This window comes from Rhinolophus sinicus, chromosome 2 (genome assembly GCF_057876585.1).
Source record: "Rhinolophus sinicus isolate RSI-liver-muscle chromosome 2, RSI-T2T, whole genome shotgun sequence".
Classification (NCBI taxonomy): domain Eukaryota; kingdom Metazoa; phylum Chordata; class Mammalia; order Chiroptera; family Rhinolophidae; genus Rhinolophus; species Rhinolophus sinicus.
In genome coordinates, this window is record NC_142502.1 from 121,902,582 (window position 1) to 121,920,510 (window position 17,929).

Sequence of the window (17,929 nt, forward strand, 5' to 3'; positions counted from 1 at the left end):
CAGACAGTGTGGCTCCTGCTTCCTGTGTCTCCAACCCAGCCACCAGCGAGAATATAGTGGTGTGACTCCCCTATCTATGGCTCCGTGGGTGTTCCTTTTTGGCCTCACCATATCCTGCGTTCTTACGTGGGGAGCAGGAACAGAGACCCCACCGGATGCCCCACACGACACTAGGTCACCTTGGAACACAAGTTCTAAAAGTCCAGAACGTGCTACTTATCACTGAAGATTGCACCAGACACTCCATACCATCCAAGGCCTGTGGAAAAGGGTCCAGGCCCACCTGATCCTTTTCCCCGCTAATAACCCTGCTTGTTCCTCCACACCGGCGCCACTGTTTTCCCAGCTCACCCCTCCCACTGCCCTAGGCTCTGCTCCTGTCTCCTGTCCTGCCCACCGGTTGACCCCTGTCCAGCCCCTGCAGACTATAGGGGCCATGCCTTAGTCTGTTAGGCTGCTAGAACAAAATACCAGAGACTGGGTAGTTTGTAAACAACAGAAGTTTATTTCTCACAGTACTAAAGGCTGCAAGTCTCAGATTAGGGTGCCAGTATGACGGGGTGAGGCCCTCTTCCAGGTGGCAGACTACTCATGGAGCCCTCACATGGCCGAAGGGATGAGGGAGCTCTCTGGGGTCTCACTAGCCCCACGTGCAAGGGCTTCTCCCACGTGATCACCTCCCAAAGGCCCTATGTCCTGATACCATGACATTGGGTGTTAGGTTCCCAACACGTGAATTTTGGGGACACAAACATTCTGACCATAGCAAGCCACTTTGTAGGGCTCAGTGTCATCAACCATAGAAAGAGAATTGGACTATATCTAAGCTCCTCAATTTAGGGTCTTTGAAATTTGTGATAAGCGTTTAGAGCTAGCTTTTGGTATGAAAAACCTTTGTGACTCGTTAAATCATAAATTGAGCTGTGATGTAGGTGCACTGGCCAACTGAAAGATTACTTTGTTTAACTTGGACTAGAATGACATCATCTCGAGGTGATAGCTGTGTCTCTCACATGTTGCTTGGAATTCTGGCTGACCTATGCCAGCTGGAAAAATAAGTGAATTATGATTTATTTTTGTTTGACAGCTAAAGTCTTTCAAGGCATGGGACCCACCAGGAGGGTGATTTATGGGCAATCCCAGTGTCACCACTGCTGGTCCCCACTGGTCTAGATGACCTTTAAGTCGCTTCCAGTATCAGCCTGCTAAGACTGTGGTCACAGCTATTTAATTGGACTAGAGGAGTGAGAAGGGCTCATAGACACAGCAAATATTCCCTGAGGACCAGGGCCCTGTGGACACTGGTCAGGCATAAAACAGTACCGTTATTCTTGCCAGCCTTCCCCAAATGCACAGACTGCCCATCTGCTGTCCCCTGACTGCCTACATTCCCATCTCCGGCACCACAGGTGCCACACGATGTGCTAAACTTTCTGAGATTTGAACTACCAGTCTACAATCCTCCCCCGCCCTCCCAATGTCCCATTTCCCAGGGACTCAAATGCTCCATCTACTCCACATTTAGTGAGTGTTCATGTGTTCAGAGACAATAAGTTAATGAGAGCCTTCCAGAGAGGTGGTGTATTTTCCTAAAGAAGTAGCTCTGGTCAAAATGACCAAGTACAAGCCTTCTCAGGACAACACAACAGCAAGATTCAAGCAGATGGACCAAATGCAATGCATATTGTCCAATTGTGAGCCACCATGAGGACGAACTCTCCATCACGGGGTGATGAAGACCACATTGTCCTCTCACTCGCCCGCCAGCTGTGAGATCGCAGGGTGTGTGCTTCAGCAGCTAGGCAGGAGAAGATGGTGGAAATCTTTTGGGTGGCATGCGATATCTCACTTTTTTCCAGAACTTGGTCTTTGCACACAGTGACTGCTCTGTGAAGTCCCCACTCCAGTGGATGGACCCATGCTTCTGTTTGATGTACTGAATAGATTCTGGCATGGCTTTGTAGTCCTTGACTTTCTCCAGCTCAATCAGAATGACCTTCATGCCATCCTGGATGAGAGCATTGTAGACTGCAATTTGTTCTTCTGACATGTTCTTTAATATGTTGAAGCCCAGCGATTCGGGAACTATGACGATGATCAGCCTCCTGCACAGCTTAATGTTTTCATCGATGACATTGGCCACAGCTGCAAATACAGAAGATGCAGAAGATCTCGTGATTCAAACAGCCCAGATCGTAACGCTCTTCAGAATATTAGAAATGGACACTGAGAAGGGACTTTAAAATAAACATGATTTAGGAATGGATTAACAAGACTTTTTTTGTTTGTTTGTTTAACATTTATCATCTCCTCTGTGAATTCTTCCTGACTTCCCCCCAAAAATTGGTCCTCTATGTTCATGGATCACATGTTTTGATAGTTGTTGTTATGTCACTTTCCTCAGCCCACCTGCTCCCCCCACAGGAGGTAAACTGCTCAGAACAAGGATCTCATGCCTAGCTTTGTATCCCCAAGACTCAGCTGAAGCTCTGGTAGAAGATAATGAACACATTAAAAAAAAAAAAGATTTTAAAAGGATAAGAAAAATGTAATTAGCTCAACGGTCATATTAATCTTTATTTGTGTTTTCCTCTTGTGCTTTATAGCTATTTAAATGACCAGGATTTATAGGACTAATTTGAAACCAAGTAACATACCCTAGTGATACCTTGGGGAGCAGAGGTGAGAGTTCTTGAACTATACAGCTATGGATAAAACTTGGTCTTTTTTAGAAATAAAGACAAAGTTTTATATCCTCCTAATATTTAGGATATAAGAATAGACTACAACTGCATTATTTACAATAGCCAACATATGAGGGCAACCTGGGTGTCCCTGAATGGATGAATGCATAAAGAGAAGGTGGTACATATATACAATGAAATATTACTCAACCATAAAAAAGAATGAAATGTTGCCATCTTCAACAACGTGGATGGACCTAGAGGGTATTATGCTAAGTGAAATAAGTCAGACAGAGAAAGACAAATGCCATGTGATCCACTTACACGTGGAATCTAGAGAACAGGATAAATGAACAACAACAAAAACAGAAGAAAGGTCATAGATACAGAGAGCATTCTTATGGTTATCGAATGGGGGTGATTTGGGGGGATGGATAAAGGGGGTAGGGGGTTAAGAGGTACAAATTGGTAGTTACAAAATCGTCATGGGAATGTAGAGTAGATCATGGGGAATACAGCCAATAGTATTGTAATGCCTATGTACGGTTCAGATGGGTACTGGATCAAGTGGGGTGATCACCTCATAAGTTACACAAATGTCCAATCACTGTGTTGTACATGAAACTAATATAATATTGTGTGTCAACTGTAACTGAAAAATAAATAAAAAAAATCTTTTTAAAAAGTCTGCAACCTCCCCAAAGTAAGTTCTTCTTCTCTTTGGTTTATTTTTACTATTTCTAGGACCTAGAATATTATCTGGCACAGAGCAGGTGCTCAATAAATATTTGTTGAACGAGTGAATAAATAAGTATTGATATGCTTATGAAATAGAGCTCTCCCACATGTTTGTGGCAAGCACTGGATCAAATTTTCATTTCCTCATGAGGATGACTGCATAACTTGAAAAGTTGTAGGCTGAGAGATAGCTGTGGTCTCACTGTGGATATGACCCGCCTCCAAATCCAAAGTACGTTTAAAATGACCCAGAGTAAACCACTACCAAATGCTATAAAGAAGTAATCTTGGTTTCCTGGTGATCAGAAAAAGATGTTTATTTCAAATTTCAGCCATTTACTCTATAACCTTCAAGGGAGGAAATTTTCCTCCATTGAGTGTCTAATATGTACTGAGCTCCATACTGGTCCCTGCTCAGGTTTAAACTTATTTAATTCTCTCAATCAAGTCAAGGATGCATTCTTATCCCCATTTGAAAAATGAGGCGATGCAGTTAACAGAGATGTTAACAGCACTGCCCAAACCTACACTCCTGTTAAATGGGGGAAGTAAATACATAACTTCTATTTTATTTAGGTCAGGAAGGGTTGGGGGATTGAGGTTTATAAAATCAGCTTTAAACATGAGCTGATTTACATGGTCAGCTGACAGAAAATACTCAGCGATTTGTCTCAAGGATGGGATGGCAAATGACCCCTTTCAGTCTCTTGGCCAAGGCTACGTCACGCACCACCTGTTCATGTGAATAGGCTAACCATGTCCTTACTCAAAGTGAGTCACACTATTTCAATCAGGATCCCAGTTATCCTGTTGCAGGAAACAGCCTAATGAGAGAAGAGAGCTTGGTCCCAACCCCCTCAGCTCAGGGGCTGTGGGTGGGAAAGGTGAAAGAGCCCCTGTGGGTCTGTGGGAAAGGCAAGCAGAGCCCCCACCACTTATAAAGTGAAGGAAAGAGAGGTTCCTTTACTGTTTATTCATTTGTTGTTTTTATACCTCACTTAAAACGTACCTTGTCCAGGAAATTCATCCCTGCCAAATATAAATAACTTATAACCACACTGCATCTCCAGCACTTTGGGCAGAATCTTCAACACTAGTGTATCCACATTATGGCTCTGGCTTTTTCTCTGTGGCTTGGGGTATAAGACGTATGCATCATACAGCTTCCCATCTGGAAAAAAACAAACAAACAAAAAATGACAAGTTAATGAAATTATCCCTACCCAATTCTTTTACACTAACAAAGTGAAAATCTGAGTTCCTGTCACGATGTCCTTTTTGCTTGGGTTCAATGACGTCAGAGTGCCCAGTCAGCTGACTTAGCACCAGGCCCGAGACTAAGCACTGCTACACTCAGCATCTCATTCTTTCAACACTTAAAATATTTCACTCCACTCTCTTCTTGCTTGCATGGTTTCTGAGAAGTTGAGTGTAATTCATATTTTTGTTTTTCTATAGCTAAGGGATTTTTTTGCCTCTGGCTTCTTTTTGGACATTTCCCCCCTTTATCTTTGATTTTTCTGTAGTTTGAAAATGATACGCCGAGGTGTAGGTGGGGTGCTTTTTGGTATCTGTCTCACTTGGTGTTCTCTGATCTTCCTGGATTTGTGGTTTAGTGTCTGACATTAATATGGGGAAATTCTCAGTCATTACTGTTTCACATATTTCTGTTCCTTTCTCTCTTTCTTCTGCTTCTGGTATTCCCATTACACTTGTTGTGGTTGTACCAGTCACTGGCTATTTTGTCCTTTTTTTCTTTTTTTTCCAGTCTTTGTTCTCCTTGCTTTTCAGTTTTGGAGGTTTCTATTTAGATATCCTCAAGCTCAGAGATTCTTTCCTCAGCCATGTCCAATCTAGTAATAAGCCCATCCGTGGCATTCTTCCATGTCTGCTACATTACTCCCTGTGGTTGGGGCACAAAACAAGAATTGAAAGCAGGAATCTCTATCAATGTCACCCTCAATAGGTCTTGTGCAGTGGAGTACTTTCCTAACCGCACCAGGCAAAATGGGCCGAGTCTCTTACAGTGTAAACCCACCAGTGAATTCCATCACTGCATCTGCACATTGCTCTGTAGAGAGGCCAAGCATCTGAGGACTCTAGGACTTGGCTGTGTGATACTGAGAAGTCAAACACAGCAGTGCACGTCATCATCGTCAGAATGAGCAAGTGTTTATTGAGCAACTATAACTCACAGCCACTGTGCTTGCCAGGGTACAGGTGAACAAGACACAAGACCTAACTGGGAAGACCATTCATAGATGTAGAAATAAAACCAGCACAAGGCACTATATAAGAAATAGCTGAATGAACAGAAGAGACAGAAAGAAAGGAAAATTCTGCATAGTCTAGAGTTCTTAGTAAACATTCACAAAGGACATGGGATAGCCCTTGGATTTTAAAGGATGAGGAGAGTTTAGAAAAAAATGAGGGGCTGGAGGTGGAGGGTAAACCAACCATGAAGTGGAATAATTTGAGAAGAGCATGAAAGTGGGGGTACGTGCGTCCTGCTCAGGGATCATATGAGTGACTAAGCAAGTTTGGGGGGGGGGTAGAAGCTTTGAGTGTAAATCTCACTGGAAATGTGATTTTTGAGCTTCAGGCTATTCTGAAAATTTAAAGCCAACCTAATGGGAACTGGAGCGGAAAGCTAGACTCTCCTATTCCTTTTTTATGGAAATTTGTTTGATGGACAGACTTGAAGAAGAGTGGCTCTAAGCCTAATGAAAGAGGGCAAACTTTTGTGTTCTTCTAGTTTTTGTCTAAATAAGAGTAGTTAAAATGTGTACAGAATTTTAGAGTTTATACGTAGCCTTTTCTCAGCCCATGATCCTCACACCAACCACTGCCAAGCTTCAGGTCTCTGCTCATCACTCCTGGCCGTCCAGTGGAAAATGGTAACACAAGCACATACATGTACACACACGTGCACACTTTCTCAGTCTCCCACACGCTGTCATGAAAGGAAGCTGAGTGAAGGTGGGGACTTTCGTTGGCTCCTGCTCTACCATCAGCACCTGGAATAGGACCTGAGGTCTCCATCAGCACTGCTGGATGTCTGAACGGAGCTTGATTTTACAGAGGCTCAAAGATGTGGCATCTTTATGGAGGATAGAGAAGTTCTACATCATGAACAGATTCAGCTTTTTAATAAATCAGGATCATAGGGCAGGAACTAAACAGATGACTAATTTGTGTCTAGATTTGGCAAAAACTCAATCCAGCTAACACTCCTTGTGGGATGCCTTAAATATCACTAGGCTAGTTCACCACTCCATAAGTGAATGTATTTTTATATAAAATTTAATCTCATACACTGGACTTTCTAAAGCCAGAGGATTCTATACATATAGATAGAGAAAATGGGGGTAGGGGAAGGGATTTCATAAAGTCCTTATGCTTTTAAACTTTTTAGGAAATGATTAAATTTTTCCCATTTAAAAACAGAATTATATTTATCCTTGTATGAAAAAGGGTTGGTTAGGTTGGTACTCTATTCACAGCATAGCGGTGCCTGCCAAGTAAATGCGATATTGTTCTCTAAACTACAACAAACATCCAGGTTCATCGCCATCTCTGTCTCAGGCCCTGCCACTAGTATTTCTTTTCTTGATCTGTTTCTCTTTTTTACCATTGACAAGGGAGGGAGGGAGGGAGGGAGGGAGGGAGGGAGGGAGGGAGGGAGGGAGGGAGGGAAGGAAGGAAGGAAGGAAGGAAGGAAGGAAGGAAGGAAGGAAGGAAGGAAGGAAGGAAGGAAGGAAAGAAGGAAAGAAGGAAAGAAGGAAAGAAGGAAAGAAGGAAAGAAAGAAGGAAAGAAACAAAACAAAACATCATTTTTACAAGTGAATTCTCTCTTGGTGGTGTTCTGTGTTCCCTAAGACACAGGTACTCCTTGTTGTTCAATGTGCAAACTCAGAGGAAGAAGAAATTTGGATAGCAAGAGAATCTCACACCTTTTAAAAACTCAAAATATAAAAATGCTTCTAATTTTTTGCTCATCTTTTTTTTCTTTCTGATTAAGCTTTTGAGTAGAAATATACTTTCCAGACTTGTCCTCAAATGCAGTGGTTTTCATCACTTTCAAATAACTAATTTGTAATACTGACCAACATAGAAAAGATCAAGCTGCAGCCATTTTGCTTTTTGCTTTAGCTGGTTTTGAAGGGTCCTCTCAGGTCACTACACACCAGCCCTTCATGGCTCTGCCTGCCTCTCACTGTCAACTGTGAAGGTCACATTTCTATCCTCAGATTAGGGGTAAGGAAGTTGCATGATTTCACCAAGCTCTCCCAACTGGAAAGTTCACAGTTTTGATTCAAATCCAAGTCCGCCTCTCTTTCTGGAAGCAGGAAACTTCACAAAGCTTCTCCCTGATTAGATTTGTGCAACTGCATCAGATTGTGTTTTCTAGAAATATCCCCAGCAATATTTCCAGTCCCACATGTTTTAGAACTTTGCCACGCCCCACAAAGAGGTGGAATCTATTTCCAATCCCTTAAAATTGGCCAGGACTCTGTGGCTGCCTTGACAAATAGAAAGGATCGAATGGGATAGAATTGATACTAGAAATTCAGGGTCTTAGTTACATAAACTATGGCTTTGACCTGGCTCTCTTTGTTCTTGAAATGCTAGCCCTTGGGAGCCAGACACCATGCTGTGAGGAAGCCCAGCGAGTCACAGGGAGAGACTGCTTAGAAAGGCCCTTGTGGAGAGTTGCTGAGGCCACCAGCCAGAAGCCAAAACCAACTGCCAGTCCTCCAGCTGAGGCCCCAGACATGGTGGAGCTGAGACAGGCCATCCCCACTGGGCCTGTCCATATTCCTGGCCCACAGAATCCACGGGCAAAATAAATGGTTGTTGTTTTGCTCTGAAGTTTTGAGGTAATTTGTTTCCCAACCATAGTAACTTGAACAGCAATTGAGGAACTGCCAATGAATAGCAACAAATAATGAATATTTGGACACCACCACCTCCCCCACCAACAACAACTGTCTATTTCATCAAGAAACTTGCAGAAGTGTAAACCTACTAGAGAGTTTTCTGAGAAAACTGGGACGGCTGGCAGATACCCACAGCTCACTACTATATAGTGGAGGGTGACAGTTTATCCAGGTTCTGGCTAAATTCCTTTCATTTTCTAAAGAGATTCAACCATTCTTCTGATTTTAAATCATCTGCATTTGCCCTCGTTGGCTGTTGGCAAAAATACAAAAACGTATTTACATAAATTAATGTTCACGAAAGATTGTCTGAAAATTATTCAGTTCTCTCCTTCCTCTTGATACAATATTGCTAAATTCTAAACCCAATCAGACTGGACCCATGGTAAAATCAGACAAGTAGTTTGGTCTTCGTGCAAGTGCTTTTACTGAATTGTGTGACGTTTGGTGTTATAGCCTTATGACAGGCATGGAAGACACTAAAAGAAAAGCCACATAAAATCAATTACACTTACCACGGCATGTTGTTGCCCTACAAGGTTCCCTGCACCACATCCTTTCAAAATGAGAACTCACTACACACACACACACACACACACACACACACACACACACACAGTGTTTCTTGGACAACTGTCGCAGAAAAGGCCATGTGCTCTCAGGAACAACAGAATTATTTTTGCATTTGCTTCTAAAGAAGCTCACCTTTAAAAACGTTTGTCATGAGCTCTCCCCTGGCTTTATTTTACCATCCTTCCTTCGTCTCCCTGTGTTCACTGTACCTATTTTGTTTTTATTTTCAATCATTCTGTTCTACATGAACATCCTCCACAAACTTATCTGGGAAAAGGTGAGGCATATACACATCGCCCAAGTAGATCTACAAGCTGACCCCTATGTTTTTGTACACACGTGTATCCCTGGCAGGAGAATTTTTAAAGCACCTCCTGTGACTTATTAGACAATATACAGAACGTGTGTGCTTTAAACAGGCCTGTTGCTGACTTAATAAAACTGTGTTAGACACACGTAACTATTAATCACGTAGAAAGCCTGACTAATCTATGAAATAACTACTTTGTCGTAAGAAGAACACAATTTCTCCCTTGTCCTCTGTGTTTGCCATCCATTACTCCACATGTTCCCAAGTGCCTGGAAACCATCCTTCAGGGAAGCAAATCTGAGAACAGTACCCGCAACTCATATTCCAGTCTCATCACTAGCTCACTGGTAAAGCCAACACTCCAAAGGGTTTGACAGGACAGTTTTCAGAGACTGAGCTATCGAGAATTTAATCACAAAGTACTCATAGACATCTCTGGATTTAGAGAGAAAAAAAAAAAAGAACCACGAGTGGGCTGTAAGATCCCATCTGCAAATCCTCAGCCCACTGGTTCTGAATTTCGGCTGTAGCCCAAGTTTAGCAGAGGGTGGGGCTCCCTGAGTCTCACATCTGCTCAGCTCCCCAGCTCAGGGTGACTCACTATTCCTTTTTTCTCTTCCTGCGAAGCTTGACCTCACTACCAGACAGCTTCACCACGCACTCACCACTCACACTCCTGGGAGTTGCAGTGAGTCAGGGATGACAAGACATCAGGGGGCCAGAGCTCCAGGAACACCACCCAAGTCGATGTCTCCCCTGTCAGTCAAAGCAGAAAGCAGGTGAACCACTCACATCTATGTGTCAGAAAGGCCAAGTGAGGCCACACTGCAGTCTCATGTCAACCAGATGCAGGCCAGGCCTCAGGCACAGACAGGAAGCTAGCACAGAGGAGCCTCCGCAGGGACTGCAGCCCCACATGGAAACCCCACATCCAGCGGACTGTCCCCAGCACTCAAGCCTCTTCAGGCTGCACTGGGCACGCAAAACCACAATTCTGCAATAGAATTTTGTCATCAGAAAATGAAAAACAAAAAACAAAACAAAACCAAAAAAACCTGTTTGCTGCTTTCTTTGTTGCTCAGGAGCTGCCAAGTTTGAATTCTAAAATTTAACGTAGAATAAAGTCCAAGTTAGGACATCTGTTTTATCAGACATGGAGGCAACAATTCTTACCGTGTTTTTCATATGGAAAGCAGGCACTTAGTGTAAACAATACCCTTCTGCGTAACAGGGACTCATGCAATGCACTTGACACCCTTTTCCCCTGTTCCTGTGCTTTTAGCATTGTAATTCTCTGCACTGGAAAGGTATACATTTGTGCATCTTCATTTTTCTGAGCTGCACAGAACTGCTCTCGGTCTTGTATTCATTTCTTTCATCTAGTTAGGGTACTGTAAAGAAGACTTATTGCTTTTTTCAAGGCCTTAATAGATCACATCCATTCTGAGACAATAAATGAGGTCTGACAACTAAGTTCACAAATTCATCCTGGGAAAAGTGCTACACACCTAATTGCTGAATATCACTATGTTCACCTTCAAAGTACCCCCTTTGGGAAGCTATGCACCAATGCCAGCACCTAGACCCCCTTCAAAGCAATTTTGGAACTCTTTCTGGAATGGCCATCAGAGCTGTCATTGTATTACCCTTGATGTCCTGAGTGTCATCAAAATGTCTTCCTTTCAATATTTCTTTTATCTTCGGGTAAAGAAAGAAGTCATTCGGGGCTAGATCAGGTGAGTAGGGAGGGTGTTCCAATACAGTTATTTGTTTATTGGCTAAAAACTCCCTCACAGACAGTGCCATGTGAGCTGGTGCATTGTCGTGATGCGAGAGCCATGAATTGTTGGTGAAAAGTTCAGGTAGTCTAACTTTTTCACACAGGCTTTTCAGTACTTTCAAATAGTAAACTTGATTAACTGTTTGTGCAGTTGGTATAAATCCATAATGAATAATCCCTCTGATATCAAAAAAGTTTAGCAACATCATTTTGACTTTTGATTTGGACTGATTTGGACTTGATTTTAACATTTTTGGTCATGGAGAATTGGCTGATATCCATTGTGCACTTTGACACTTTGTTTCAGCATCATATTGATACGCCCATGTTCCATCACCAGTAATAACACGGCCCAAAACATCGTCTTGCCTCTCCAGAAGGTCCTGGCAAACTTCGACTCTCCTTTGTTTTTGTTCATCAGTGAGCTCCTTCAGGACCATTTTTGCACACACATCTCTCATGCCAAGATGTTCAGTTAAGATTTTCCTAACGGTTCTCTATTGATGTTTACTTGGTCTGCTATGCTTCCCACAGTCAGCCGATGATTTTGACACACAATTCAATTAATTTTTGCAATATTTTGGTCAGTTATGCTTGTTACTGGCCGCCCTGACCTCTCTTCATCAGTTACACATTCTCTACCTTCAGAAAAACATTTAATCCATTTGTATACTGCTGTTTTCTTCATGGCATTATGCCCATAAACTTGGACTAACATGTCCCTGATTTCACTTCCACTTTTGCCAAGTTTAACAAGAAATGTAATGTTTGTTCATTGCTCTGATTCATGCTCAGACATTCTCGCAACTGCACACAAAAACATGCAACAGTAATGAAGGCCACTCAAGAAGACACTGCCACACATCCATATGAACACAGCTGTGAGACACTGATATACCAAGGTTATGAAGGCTTGCTGAGCTGTTTGTACAGTGCTGCCAAAGTAAGTGCACAGTGGCAAGTTTGTGCACTTAATTGTCAGACCTCATATATAGCCTACAGTTAAAACCACAATAACGGGAAATGCTTACTCCTCAGAGTTTCAGGATCACACTGAGGCATTTCTGTGCTGAGTACTGCTGGCAGGTCACAGACTCTACAGAACAAGCTGACAGCCCTGGGCAGAGTGGCAGGGGCTGCTGGCTTTGATCTCCAGGTAACAAGGGAGACCTCCTATGCCCCAGGTCCCTTCTCAGGGAGCTTTCCTGAATTTCAACTCAGTTGCTCCCACTGCACTCTGTGATGTAGACTCGAATTGGTTTCCCTCTCTTCTTTCCTTCCATTCTTCCTTCCTTCCTTCCTTCCTTCCTTCCTTCCTTCCTTCCTTCCTCCCTCCCTCCCTCCCTCCCTCCCTTCCTCCCTCCCTCCCTTCCTTCCTCTCATTCCGTAACTAAGAAAGAGAAAATTAAATACCTTTCCAAGATCACACAGGGAATAAGTAGAAAATTGAAATGCAAACCCAGGTCTGTCTCTCTTTAAACAAGAGTCGGAGGCTCAAATCTTTTCAGGCAGCAAGTACTAGGTGTGGCAGTGCCGGCAGACAGCCAGCTGCCCTCCATAGCATACATGCGGCCCACGCAGCCCCAAAGGTGGATCGTGGGTGAAGAGCACTTTGCCCCAGGAGCACTTTTCTTCTTTCGCACACACCAGCGGATGTGAGAACCATTCTAAAACGATTGCAGGGAGACCCGGAAAATGATATGGTCCTGACATTTCGCAAGCATTTATTCACTCGGTGACTACTAGCCTGCAAGCCTGATTTGTCTGAACAATGCTGGTGGTCTTGGGCAAATTGTTTCTCACAAGTATGGAACATTCTAGGGAGGCTCCTTCCTCTACATTTGCCAACAATGTGAAAGGCAAGCTAGTAAAATCCGATAAGTATATTTACAGTGATTATATGGATGAGCGAATACCAAATCTGAGCGGTTCCCCACGCTTACCTTCCATGGTCCCAGTAGAATGGAAGGCACTTCGATACCAAAGCATAATGTCAATCTTAAAAATGTTGTAGATGCAGGTGATAAACACTGCCACACCTGTGAAGGCGAGAAGCCCTCCTAGCAAGTAAGCTCGAAAGTCTGGCACTAGAAATGACAGCAGAAAAATAAAATTATAATAATACAGAGTGTCCATGACACGCTTTACTTAATACAGATTCCAATACAAATGGTAAATGGAAATGTACAGATGTCCATGAGAATACTGCTTAAATATTTCTTTGTAGTTAGATAATAGGTAGGGGAGTAGCATAACCTGGTCTAAAGCACGAATTTTAGGGAAGGAAGTGCTCCTGGGTACATGGGAGGGAAATTCTGCAGAACCCCAGCGCCCAAAGGTAGACACAGCCTGGCTCCTCCTGCATGAGGACTGTTGTCAGAACACCCATGGCCAGGGTCCACTGAGGCAGCACTAGATTCTCTAGATGGGAAGGCTGAGCACGTTATTGGGAAAGTTGCCCACACGGTACCACCACACATTCTTGATTATAATATTATTATAACTCTTTGCAGTTACTCCAAACTGAGCAGCAGGACTCATGTCATAAATAAAGAGCCATCAGTTGCGTCCCCTGGAAGCCACCTCTGTTCGCTCTACAAGACTGGCCAAGAGCCAGACTCCCACCTCAGTCTCTCTGTGTCAACAAAGCCCGGGATGGGCACCTGCCTGGGAGACGCAGCCTCAGAAGGGTGCTTACATCCTGCTCTGGCTTCGTGAGCACACGGCAGGGCAATTATGGAAGAAGCCGTGGGCAGGGGATGACCAAGGAGCAGAACCAGTTTCTCTGGAACTTGGAGAAAACATGCTCCTTCCTACGTATCTGAGAAGAGGAACGGCACAGCTTTCTTCCTTACCACAATCCAAACCTGTACTGCCAAAGAAGGAGGCTCTAGGAAGGAGAGAGTTTAGAAAAAGGAAGAAGGAGAGAGGAAGGGAGAAACTCCCCATTCTTAGAACCCACCACATGCATGACTTCCTTTGTAGGCCCCCTTCCTCATCCTCCAGGCCCCACTGTAAGGAGGATGGGAAGGGAAAATCCACTTTTTCTTTCAATTACCAGAGCACTTTCACTTTTAAAATACTCATTAAACAGTTTATCACAACCTGCCCTAGGCCACACCACGTTGCAAACATTTTGAAGCCAAAGTTGAGCGATCAGGTTTTATTATACAAAGGAACACTTCTGTTTTCTGGAGTGTTGATGCATAAAACTTCTGACATGGCACTTTCAAAGTATGCCACAGCAATGTCACAGCCTCACTGCAAGAATGTTATCAGACATTCCATCAGCTGTTCCCTAGATTTCATATGGAGTTTCTCCGTTTAATACCACTCTCCTGCCTCACACCAAACTTTTAAAGCTATTTGTCGTTCATATGTGCTTCTTTACCATCATTTTGAGCACTCAACAGCCTGTGACCCATGGGGATATTACCTGGGGGTTGTAGCACAAAGTATGCTGCGGACACGCCAGCATGACACGTGAAAGGATGGCCATAATCTTCCATTTTCACTTCTAAGAAGGTTATATCCACAGTGTAAAACTTATATTCCGGAAAAGAAGTGGGGATTCTATAAAAGAAAAGAGCTAATCATTAATACATGAGTCATAGTTCACCCTATGTATTTTGTAATCTCTAGCCTGAAGAACAAGATTCTTTCCTAGAGAGCAACTTAGAGCATGATTTTACCCTACAGATACTTCACTGAGTGACTCAGTGAGGTGTGTGCGTTGTGTAGTTCCGAATTTGCATTATCTTCTGGACAGTGACAAGGAAATGTGGTTCTGTTGTTTACAGACACCATCCTCAGCCCTAAAGGCCCTTCCTCTCTTCCTTCCCATTTATCCTAACTTATCTATACTGTAAGGCCCAACCCAGTTCCTTTGCCCACTGACTTCATAAGTTTTGTTTTATATCACTCAATTTATACCACCTTAAATTGGGTTTGTACCCTCAATCGGCTAATAATTATGCACTGTTTTCCCCTAAGAGTCCCTGTGTTACTGTCTGTTTTGCTATTTAAGTCTTGAAGGCCTCTGGTTCATCATATGACAAAGGTAGGAATGAGACCAGTTTTAAGAAGTAGCTGACAGAAATCCATCTTGTTGCCTGAAGGCTATACTTCACTTCAGGCCTCGTCTCTAACCAGGACATAGCGGAACTGATCATCTGAGCATCTTATGCTTCTGTGAACCAGCAGCTTACTCACACACAGCACTGTGAAGATCTTTGAAAGACAAAGCCAAAAGCAGTGACGAGGAGGCAGTGAGCCATCTGAAAGAGCAGCACTAACACTAAAATCACTTAAATGGAGAAATTCTCATTAGCTTTTGGAGAAGCCAGAAAAACAGAACACCTACTCGATTCCTTCTCGAATTCGTTTGGATTCTTCATAGTAAGTATCCACCAAAGTGCCATTGACTCTCCAGCATCGTAGGTTCGTATTATCTATCGTGTCTGTTATGTTGCAGTTTACAACAAGGCTAGAGCCTATAAAAATTGAATTCACAAATATTACATGAAAGTTCTACCAAAATGACCTGGCTACTAAATGCACCTTGCTTTTGAGACTTGACTCTCTTTTGATTACCAAGAATACACTCCTGAGGTCAATGTTAACCTACTTTATTCTCTCCCCGGACAGAGATCATAAGGGATAAGTGACCTTGCAGGGTGTCTATTGTAAAGAGATATGTGTGTGCTGCCAGCTTCTGACCAATATTTTCCACAATATCAGGGACACAAATGCTACTTCTACTCTTGGTAACCATAGCAAAGAATTTTACAGTTTACAAAGTGTTTCATACACATTTTTCTCCTTCAGTCTTCGTCTCTTCAAAATAATCTTACAAGGCAAAACAGGGGAGGTGCTAATATCCCCATTTTACAGATGGGGACATTGAAGTTCAGATAGATTGAGTGATTTGCCTAAGGTCACACTAGAGGAAGAAATGAGACGTGAACCCTGGTTTTCAAATTCCAAATCCAGTAATCTTTCTATATCACCAGTTGTGACCCCCACGCTTTCTTCTCTTCACTTACTCTACCTCCACACACACTCACAAATTATATTTAACCAATTCATATTTCACTTCATTTTGCCCCATGAACCTAATAAATCCCATCAATTTACTACACATAAAAAAAAAAAGAAAAGAAAAAACGAAACACTGCACTTCCAAACAGTCTACTTCAAGTTTCATTATTCCAGGCATTATTAAACTTTTTAAGATTGTGTGTGTGTGTGTGTGTGTGTGTAAGAGAATACACATATAGTAAAAAGTATAGACTATAAATGTATATTTACTGAATCATTATAAAGCAAATAGCCATACCACCTTCACCTCATCAAGAAAATATATTGCTGAACCCCTGCAGCCTCACACGTGCCCCTTCCCTACTCTATATTTTATCACTCATGTATTCACCCCCAAACTCTACCTTCTACCGCCCAGCATGTTGTTTGTGGCATTCCTCCAGACTGTTGCATGTAACTATACTCCCTCCAGACAATGGAATATACTACAATTTTTTTTTCTACTGTTGTTATATACACATTTGTGTTGTTTCCAGTATGAGCCACGGGTGCCTAAGGCTGCTGTGAACTCTCTCCTGCCTGTCTCCCGGGCCACACATGTACAACATTCCAGGTGTGCACACCCTTATACACGATGGGTAGACGTACCTACCTACCAGTCAGCTTGGTAGGTAATAGAGTATGCATATCTTCAACTTTATAAAGAGATGCCAGACTGTTTTGTAAAGCAATTGTGCCAATTCACACTTGCACCAGCAGGTGAGAGTTCCTGTCACTTTACATACTTAACAACACATGGTATCATCAGTCTATTTGGTTTTAGCCATCTTGGTGTGTGTGTCCTGGGATCACACTGTGAATTTAATTTGCATTTCCCCTCATTGCACCTGGTCGAACACCTTTTTATGCTGTGATTGGCCGTGTTTGTACCCTCTGTTGTAAACTGTCTGTCCAAGTGTTTTGTCTATCTTCCTCAAGAAATTAGGTTGTCTTTTCCTCTTTACTTTGGAGGAGTTTTCATAGTAAACAGGGGTATGAGATCTCTGTTCACTTTATTGCAACTATCTTCTTCCACTCTGTGGCTTATTTTTTATTCTTTTAGTGTCTTTCAATAAACAGAAGTTCTTATTTTTAATGTAGTCTTACTTATAAATTTTTTCCTTCAAATCTAACGTTTTGTAAGTTCTTATTTTTAAAAAAAAATCTTCCCTTGCCCCAAATCATGAAGGTGTTTTGCTAGAAATTTATTGTTTTGATTTTCATGTTTTGGTCTACCATTCACTTGAAATTATTTGTATAAATATTATGAGAAAGGGGTCAAGTTCCATTTTATTTTGTATTACATCCAATTGTCCAGTACCATTTATTGAAGTTTCCCTACCTCTCTGTAGAGTCAATATTGTCAAGATCAAGTATCTTCTTGTGTGGATCTACTTCTGGGCCTTCAATTCTATTCCATTGTCTGTTCCCATACTAGTACTAAACCGCTTAAATTGCTATAGTTTTTTAATAAATCTTGACATCTGGGGGCACAAGTCCTCCCACCCAGTTCTTCTTTGTGAAGAGTCTTGACTATTTTTCAATCTTTGAATTTGCATACCAATGTTTGCATACCAATTTGCATACCAATACAGTCAATGTATCAAATTCTGCAAAAACTAAAATATCTTGTGATTTTGATTGTCTTCTTCCTTAAAACAAAGGAAAGGTGCACAATAGCTCAGTCTTTAGTGTATTGTTTCTGTAGGTTTTAAAAAATGGAGTTTTTAATATCAGATTACAGGCATTCCCTTCCATTCCTAGTTTTAAGAGTTTAATCTTTTTTAAATAATGAATTCCTGATACAAATCTTCTAAGTGACTTT

At 42.3% G+C, this 17,929-nt stretch overlaps 1 protein-coding gene across 1 annotated transcript in view; it reads right to left on the reverse strand.

Moving 5' to 3' along the window:
• Positions 1-484: 484 nt before the first annotated feature.
• Positions 485-17,929, reverse strand: part of IL36R (interleukin 36 receptor) — a 49,394-nt gene continuing 31,949 nt past the window's right edge. Inside the window, exons 7-11 of the mRNA XM_019753803.3 lie at positions 15,389-15,518; positions 14,462-14,598; positions 12,969-13,112; positions 4,432-4,593; positions 485-2,145 (exon numbers count right to left, since the gene is read on the reverse strand). Of these exons, the coding sequence (XP_019609362.3) occupies positions 1,799-2,145; positions 4,432-4,593; positions 12,969-13,112; positions 14,462-14,598; positions 15,389-15,518 (920 nt within the window). The 3' untranslated portion in view covers positions 485-1,798. The remainder of the gene's footprint in view (positions 2,146-4,431; positions 4,594-12,968; positions 13,113-14,461; positions 14,599-15,388; positions 15,519-17,929) is intronic.